At 41.6% G+C, this 8,414-nt stretch overlaps 1 protein-coding gene across 1 annotated transcript; it reads right to left on the reverse strand.

The window, feature by feature from the left end:
* Positions 1-302: 302 nt before the first annotated feature.
* On the reverse strand, positions 303-5,024 carry LOC118669986 (interferon-induced protein with tetratricopeptide repeats 1-like). Its single transcript, XM_036336672.1, has 2 exons — positions 4,820-5,024; positions 303-998 (listed from the first exon to the last, which is right to left on the reverse strand). The coding sequence occupies exons 1-2, from the start codon at positions 4,822-4,824 to the stop codon at positions 386-388; spliced, it is 618 nt and encodes a 205-aa protein (XP_036192565.1). The 5' UTR covers positions 4,825-5,024; the 3' UTR covers positions 303-385.
* Positions 5,025-8,414: the final 3,390 nt, after the last annotated feature.

Here is an 8,414-nt window from a genome sequence, read left to right on the forward strand (position 1 = left end):
TGTTCCACAGCAAATTCAAAATGATATATGGCTAATCTTGTTATTGTGTCAATATTTTCTCTATCCCGTCCTCTAGGCTGCCAGCCTGCAGCTTTGTTTATTAGATAAACTTGGGACTTATAGCAAAGCCCTTTCTGGTGATGCAGGAAGGCAGAGGAAGGTGTTGCCTTCAAACCCTTGTTTAAGAGCTCAAGAGCTTTATCTATAGAGCCTTTTTTTCGGTAAAACTTGGCCGCATATCGAAAGACATAGGTCTGCGAAGACGTGTTGGCCAGTGCTTCTTCAATGTACTTTTCCCCCTCAGCTTCTTGTCCTAGCTCCTGAAGTTTCACTGCGAGGAGAGCCTTAATATATGCATCTTCTGGATTTAGCCTGATGGCCCGTTTTAGGGCTGCACACAAAATGCCTCATCAACGTGTGGTGTTTTGCTAAAGCCATCCAAACGATAGACAGCAATTGCATACCCAGTGCTGAATTGAGGGTTTTCAGGGTCCACTTCCAGAGCCTTCTCAAAGCAGGCTTTAGCCCGTTCATAATTCTTTCCTCCACATTTCAGCAAGGCCCATCCTTCCTCACAGTCCATCTCAGGGCATTCCATTGTGTAGCAGGAGGGGCCGGCAAACTTCTTGCAAGTGTTCTCCACCTTGTCCAGGTATATCTGGGTGTCTGCCAGTCTGCCCATGTGGTAATACAGCCAGGCATAGTTGCCCCAGGTAACCAGCTTCATCGCCTCTGACTGGCCAGCATGCTCTCGCTGCATTAAGTCTTCAGCTTCTTTCAAGCTCTCCAGGGCCTCCTTATTCTGGCCATTCAGGTGTTTCACATAGGCCAGTAGGTTGTGTATTCCCACATTGAATTTTGTGTTTAGGAACTCAATTTCATCAAAGACCCTGTTTTCTAACTCAGACAGTTCAGTGTCTTCAATGAGCAATTTCCATGTAAAGTGACATCTCAACTGTTCCAGCCTAGCTTTGACTTGATCTTCATCAGCATTCATACTATGAAAATAAAAGTAGATTTTCTTTGTTAGGTGAGAAACAGCCAATGGAAAGAAGCCAAGTAAGACACTTCACATATATAGCTTAGCCTTGCAAAGGAAATACCTGCCTTACATTTTTTTTTCTTCTTAGAGTTCCTCTACAGTTGGCCCTTTGAGTAACACAGGTTTGAACTGGCTGGGCCCAGTTGCACCTAGGTTTGTTTCAATATAGTCAGCCCTTCCTATCATGGGTCTCACGTACAGGCCCTATTTCCAAATATAGTCACATTGGGGGTTAGGGCTTCAAATATGAATTGGGGGGTGAGGGCACAATTCAGACCATAACAATTGTCAAATGTGCCAAGACCATTTAATAGGGAAAAATCAGTGTTTCAACGAATGTGTTGGGAAAACTGATTATCCACATACAAAAGAATGAAATTGAACCCTTACTTTACAGCAAGCATGTCAAACTTGTAGCTCGTGGGCCACATGCCTCATTTATTTAAATGGCCCACTGGCCGCGATTTTGACATGCTTGCTTTACAGCCTATACAAAAAAGAAAAAAGAAAAAGCAATTCAAAAGGGATCAAAGACCTAAATGTTAGACCTGAAACTATGGAAATCTTAGAAAAAAAATAGGGAAAAAACTCCATGACATTGTATTTGGCAATGATTTCTTGGATAGGATACCAAAAGCACAGGAAACAAAAGTAAAAATAGGTTTGCTGCATGTCATCAAAATTTAAAACTTTTGTGCATCAAGGGACATTACCAATACAGTGAAAAGAAAACTCACAGAATGGGAAAATATACTTGCAAATCTTGTATCCAATAAGGGATTAATACGCAGATTATATATATAAGACTTACAATTGAACAACAAAAACAAAGAACTGATTAAAAAAATGGGAAAAGGATTAGAGTAGACAATTTCTCCAAAGAAGATATACAAATGGCCAATAAACACACGAAAAGATGTTCAATATCAATCATTCGTAAAATGAAATCAAAACCATAGTAAGACACCACTTCACACCCAGTAGGATGACTATTATATTTTTAAAAATCCAGAAAATAACAAGTGTTGGTGAGGATGTGGAGAAATTAGAACCCTTGTGTATAGTGGGAATGGAAAATGGGGCAGCTGCTGTGGAAAATGGTAATGATTCCTCAAAAATTAAGCACACGATTACCATATGATTCAGCAATTTCACTTCTGGGCATATACTCAAAATAAGTGAAAACTGGAACTGGAACAGATACTTGAAGGTTTGTATTCATAGCAGCGTTATTCACAATAGCCAAAAGGTGGAAGCAAACAAGTTTCCATCAAGGGATGAATAGATAAGCAAAATGTGGTATATGCATACAATGGAGTATTATTTAACTTTAAAAAGGAAAGACAGCCCTAGCCGGTTTGGCTCAGTGGATAGAGTATCGGCCTGTGGATTGAAGGGCCCCAAATTCGATTCCAGTCAAGGGCACATGCCCGTGTTCTGTGATCGATCCCCAGTGGGGGGCCTGCAGGAGGCAGCTGATCAATGATTCGTTCTCATCATTGATGTTTCTATCTCTCTCTCTCTCTCTCTCCCCCTCTCTGTTCCTCTCTGAAATCAATAAAATTTTTTTTTTTTAAAAGGAAAGGCATTCTGATACATGCTATAACATGGATGAATCTTGAAGACATTATGCTAATTGAAATAAGCTGGTCACAAAAGACCAGGTATTGTATGTTTTCATTTATAGGAAATATCCACAAGAGGCAAATCAATAGAGACAGAAAGTAGATTAACAGTTGCCAGGGCCTGGGTCAAAGGATGAGTGGGAAGTGACTGCTTAATGCAGCGGTTCTCAACCTGTGAGTGGCGACCCCTTTGGCTGTCGAACGACCCTTTCACAGGGGTCACCTAAGACCATGCTGCATGTCAGATATTTACATTATGATTCATAACAGTAGAATCATTACAGTTATGAAGTAGCAAGGAAAATAATTTTATGGTTGGGTCACAACATGAGGAACTGTATTTAAAGGGCCAGAAGGTAGAGAACCACTGGCTTAATGGGTATGGAGTTTCCCCTCAGAGTGATGAAAATTTTGTATATATATATATACACACACATATATATACATATGTATATATGTATACAAATGTATATATTCATTGGTTAGGGAGAAGGAGAGAGAGATTGAAACATCAATGATGAGAGAGAATCATTGATCGACTGCCTCCTGCATTCCCCACACTGGGGATCAAGCCTGCATCCAAGCTATGTGCCCTTTACCAGAATTGAACCCAGGATTTTTCAGTCCACAGGCCAACGCTCTATCCACTGAGCCAAACCAGCTAGGGTATGAAAATTTTCTTGAAGTAGATACTGGTGATAGTTGCACAACATTGCAAATGTACTAAATACCACAAAATTGTATACTCACAATTAGTTAAAATGGTAGATTTTATCTTACGTGTATTTTATCACAATAATAAAACCATATTATTAACCTGAACAGAAATTCTTCAAATTATATATGTATATTTTTCTAGTGCATGTACATGCTAAAAAACACACAAAAGCATTAACATGTAAAAGCTAATTAGTAGGCTGTCTGAACTTATCTCATAAACCCCCATTGGTACTCTTTGAGAAACATTGGTTTAAAGATTAAATAAGGTGTCATGGAATAGAGACTCTGATTCATGTCTCAGCTCTATCACTTATTACTTGTGTGATCTCAACATTTTAAAATCTAAGATTTATTATTGCACAATCAGTATGAGTACTTGCCTCACCGTTTCTTTTGAGGGTGAAACGCAATAATTTACACAATAATTTTAGAAGCCAGCTGGCATTTAATGAACATTTAGGAAGTGATGGCTACCTTTATAGTATAATAATAATTACCAGTGACAGCCCTCTCTTTCTGTGGACCAAAGGAGGCGTGGAGGATTGATTGGGGCCAGTAATTGTGCATTTTCTGGAACTTTTGCCCCTTCAAAAGTTTACCCACTGGAGTACTGAGGGGAATTTCACGGGTCAATATTGATTTATGTCTTCTTTTAATTTGCTGCTCTCCGAGAGTATTTGAATCTAGATTCCATTTGGACAATATAGAAATTCCCACATTAGGCCCTTTATTGAAAGAAGACAATACAGTGAACAGCAGCCAAGCCCTGGGGACAGGAGGCTAGCCAGGGTCTGCAGAGCACCTGGCTTCCCCAGGAGGGAGGCCATCTGCTGATGTGAAATCCAGTTGGATTGAAGGAGTTCAGCAGTGCTGACAGTGAGACCAGAAGCCTGCCGAGCAAGGCCTTGTCTTCTAGGCAGTGAGCTGCTCCCACCACATCCCCACAATATTTCCCTCAAGGCATCTGAGAGACCTCAGGACCGCAGCCCACACAGCTGTGTGGGTCCTGCATTTCTTCCACAGCCAGGACCCCACTAAAAGCAATGTCTCTATCCAGACAAACTGTCCATTCCCTCCCTATGTCAGACAGAAGTGAGTTTGGTGGAAAATAGTTTCCGAGATTGGAATCATCTTCTCCCTGTGAAATTCTTTTCCTGTTTCCCTCCTTTTCTTTGGACTTTTTAACATGAGGTAAGTTTCCTCAGGGCGATGCTAACAAAAATGAAAATGCCTGAACAAATACAACAGTTTATCTATGTGTGTGACTGTACACACACACACACACACACACACACTCAGTCCACAAGCAGATGCTCAAACAGAAGAGTGAGGAGACTTGACATCACTGAAACTAAGTCTGTCGAGATAATAATGATTAACATTTTCCCCAAAAACTTTAGGCAAACAGGCAGAGAAGCAGAGAAATCCATACCTCATGGTTGCTAAGAATTCAGGCAGCAGTTTGCAGCGTTTTGGTTAGCTGGATGGGCTCCACTGAGATCTGTCCAGCCTGTCTTGTAGATTTTCAAGATCAGGGCGGGGCTATATAAGGGAGGTAAACAACTGACTAATAAGGTAAACTGTGGGCATGTTGTTAAAGAATGACTTGAAAAAACTGAAACTGGAAAGTGAAACTGATGCCTTCAGAGTTCCTGCCAGGGAAAATGAAACTAAGGCTGTAAGTGCTTCCTTTGCTTTGTTTTGAGAAGGGATTGAGGTGACCATGGTGAAGAACAGTTCCAGTGATGTGCCAATTCCTCTCCGAGCCTTTACCCTGCCTTATAGAAAGCTGGAAGTCGGGAGATGCCAATTATATCAAGTCCACTGAATCTGGAGCCAAGGATACCTATGACAATTGGATGTGTGAGCTTGTCAAGGACATGCCCCAGACCTGTGCCTGTTTGCTCATCTGGAAACAGAAATGGCTCTGTTTTCACAGCACAGCCGGTAGGAGATAACAAAGGAAGTTCAGGTAGGAGAGGTAAAGTTGAATAAAGATAAAGAGAAGTTGGGGATGTCAAGACAATACCAAGTCAATGCTAGCTTTAAGGCTTTTACGGACAGGATAATGGTCTTGCTGGGGGCCAATGTTGCAGGTTATATATTGAAACCCTTTGTGATTTGACACATTGAGAACTCCAGGGCCTTCAGGATATCAATCAGCACACCTGCCAGTCTTCTATGGGAGCAATAAGAAGTCATGGATGACCCAGCACCTCTTCTAAGATGCCCTCCCGAATTGCTCTGCCGGCTAAGTAGAGAAGTACTGTTTGGAGAATAACGGGCCTTTTGAGATTTTGCTTGTTGTTGATAATGCTCTTAGACATCCCCCTTCGCTGGTGACCTTCATCCAATATCAAAGTGGTATTTCTCCCTTCAAATACCATTTCTTTGAGCCAACCAATGAATTAAGGAGTTATAGCAGTTTTTAAGGCCTACTACTTCAGGAGGAGCTTTGCCCAAGCTATTGCTGCCACCGAGGAAGACACTGATACAATTCTGGAAGAATTAAAACATCTATGCCCACTTCAAGAGCTTTGCTTGGGCTTGGGATGAGGTCACCCAGGAGTATGATTGCCATCTGAAGATGACACTCAAAAAGTTAATCTATTACTTCAGTGGATTTGCCTATGATGAAGAACTTGCAAAAATCAACAAGGCTATGGTTGAGATGGAAAACAACTTGGATGAGAAGGACATTGAGGTGGTTCCTGAACAATTGACTGAGGAGTTGTTGGACCTGGAAGAGGAACACCGAGCTGAAGAAGAAGCAGGAGTAAAGGAAACTGCAGGAGAAGAGAAGAAAAACCGTCCCGCCACACCCAGGAAATTTACAATGGAGGGTCGAGCAGAAGCTTTTGGAAACTTCAACAAGTTCCTAAAAGAGTTTGACCCCCAAACTAAAAGGTTTTTATTGCTACAGAGGAATGTTCATGGTGCATTATCAGCTTACAAGCAAATCTGAGGTGGAAAAAAAAGAAACAAACTAAGCAAACCTCCATGAGAACATATTTCTGAAAAGAATGCCATCTCCTCAAGAAGAGCCTCAGGCATTTTTGGGGGGAGGTATTCCAGAAGAAAGCATTGTTGTCATAGGAGATGACAGTTGCTTGCTATTGTCCCTAAAGAACTTCCAGTGGGACAAGACATGAAGGAGGAAGACAGTGATATTGATGATCATGACTCTGTGTAGTCCTAGGCCAGTGGTAGGCAAACTGCGGCTCGCGAGCCACATTCGGCTCTTTGGCCCCTTGAGTGAGGCTCTTCCACAAAATACCGACTTCTGTGTATGGGCCACGAAGTTTCAATCGCACTGTACGTGCGCACCCCCACGTGGTATTTTGTGGAAGAACCACACTCAAGGGGCCAAAGAGCCACATGTGGCTCACAAGCCCCAGTTTGCCGTCAACTGTCCTAGGCAAATGTGTGTATTAGTTTTTAACAAGAAGTTTAAAAATTAAAAAAAAAAAAAAAAAATTAATAATAGCAAAAGCTGATAGAATTAGGATATAAAGAACAAATATTTTTGTATAGTGTTTGAGTTTTAAGCAAAATGTTATTTATTGAAAAGATATTTTTTCAAATAGAGCCATCTAAGTGTATGGTGTTTATAAAGTCTACAGTAATGCCCTAAGCCTTTACATTTGTTCACTACTCACAACTTCCAGTCCTGCAAACTCCATTCATGGCAAAGGCCTTATACAGATGTACAGTTATTTTAATCTTTTTTTCCTGTATTTTTACTGCATCCTTTTCATAATTAGATATGTTTAGATACACAAATACCTACCACTGAGTTACAGTTGCCACAGTCTTCAGTACAGAATCACGCTGTGCAGGTTTGTAGCCGAGAAGCAATGGGCTGTTCCATACAGTGTAGGTGTGTGGCTGGCTATGCCAGCTAGGTTTGTGTAAGTGCACTCTAACGTTTGCACAGTGATGAAACCCGCTCAACCATGCAGTTCTCAGAACTATCCCCATCGTTAATCAGTGCCGGAAGCCGGTCCATCCTTGCTGCTTGACACAGTCGCTGCAGGGAAGAAACATCTGCACAGCATGTTTCAAGGGACCTGGCGTATATGGCATACTGTTCTTAATATGTTTGCTCACCTTCTTGGCGCTATGTGTTTTAACCAAGGTCACCTCTCCGAGAAAGGTTGTTTCCCCAGGTAGGGATTTTTTCCTGAAGTTAGGGAGGGAATAAAACCCCTTAACTAAATGCTAGGCGGGTAGTTAATCACTTTAACTACGAACTATCACCCTTAAGCTACATAATCTTTACTCCCTGGAATGGAGATAAGAAACACCCTAATCTTTGGAATAGAAATTGACAAGATTAAAATCAACTGGTATAAATACAGATGTAACAAGACAATAAGAGACAGAACTTGGCTGGAGATCCAGGCTAGAGATCCTGGCTAGAGATCTTGGCTAGGCTGCTGATCAACTGAACGCTGCCTCCGTGTCATTCCTTCTTCACCGACTCCGTCCACACCTTTGGGGACCCCTGGACCTGCTGGGGTTGGACCCCAACAAATCAGTGTATGACTGACTTGTTTTACTGTCTGTTTCTCTCACTAGATTGTTAGTTGCCTGAGGTTTGGAGAAAATGTCTGCTTTGTTCACTGAAGAGAAGCAGCATATGCCACTCCAAAGTATGCCACGTTGGCATAAGGATTATTTTGAGCTGAAAGCAATTGAGGAGACACAGATACAGGTATTCTGGCTTTTTGAGAGTTCACTTTATGCCATTTTGCTTTCATGAAAGACATACATTAGCACCTGTTTTTGCTAATTGAAAGTTTCAAAGAGGGTTTTCGCTTTTATGAAAAGAGGCAACAACAACAACAAAAATAGTGTATTTCATTCGTTTCTTTTGCACGCAGCCTTTATAGAGGCAGTGCACTACCCCAGCCTCGAACCTCCTTCCTGGGAGGTACACTCAGCATCTCCGCATCTCAGCAGTGGCTTTGAGCTGCCTGTGAGCATCTGTGCTCTATCTCAATTCCATTAGCAAAATGCCTCCT

This window comes from Myotis myotis, unplaced genomic scaffold, assembly GCF_014108235.1.
Source record: "Myotis myotis isolate mMyoMyo1 unplaced genomic scaffold, mMyoMyo1.p scaffold_m19_p_15, whole genome shotgun sequence".
In the NCBI taxonomy this organism is placed as follows: Eukaryota; Metazoa; Chordata; class Mammalia; order Chiroptera; family Vespertilionidae; genus Myotis; species Myotis myotis.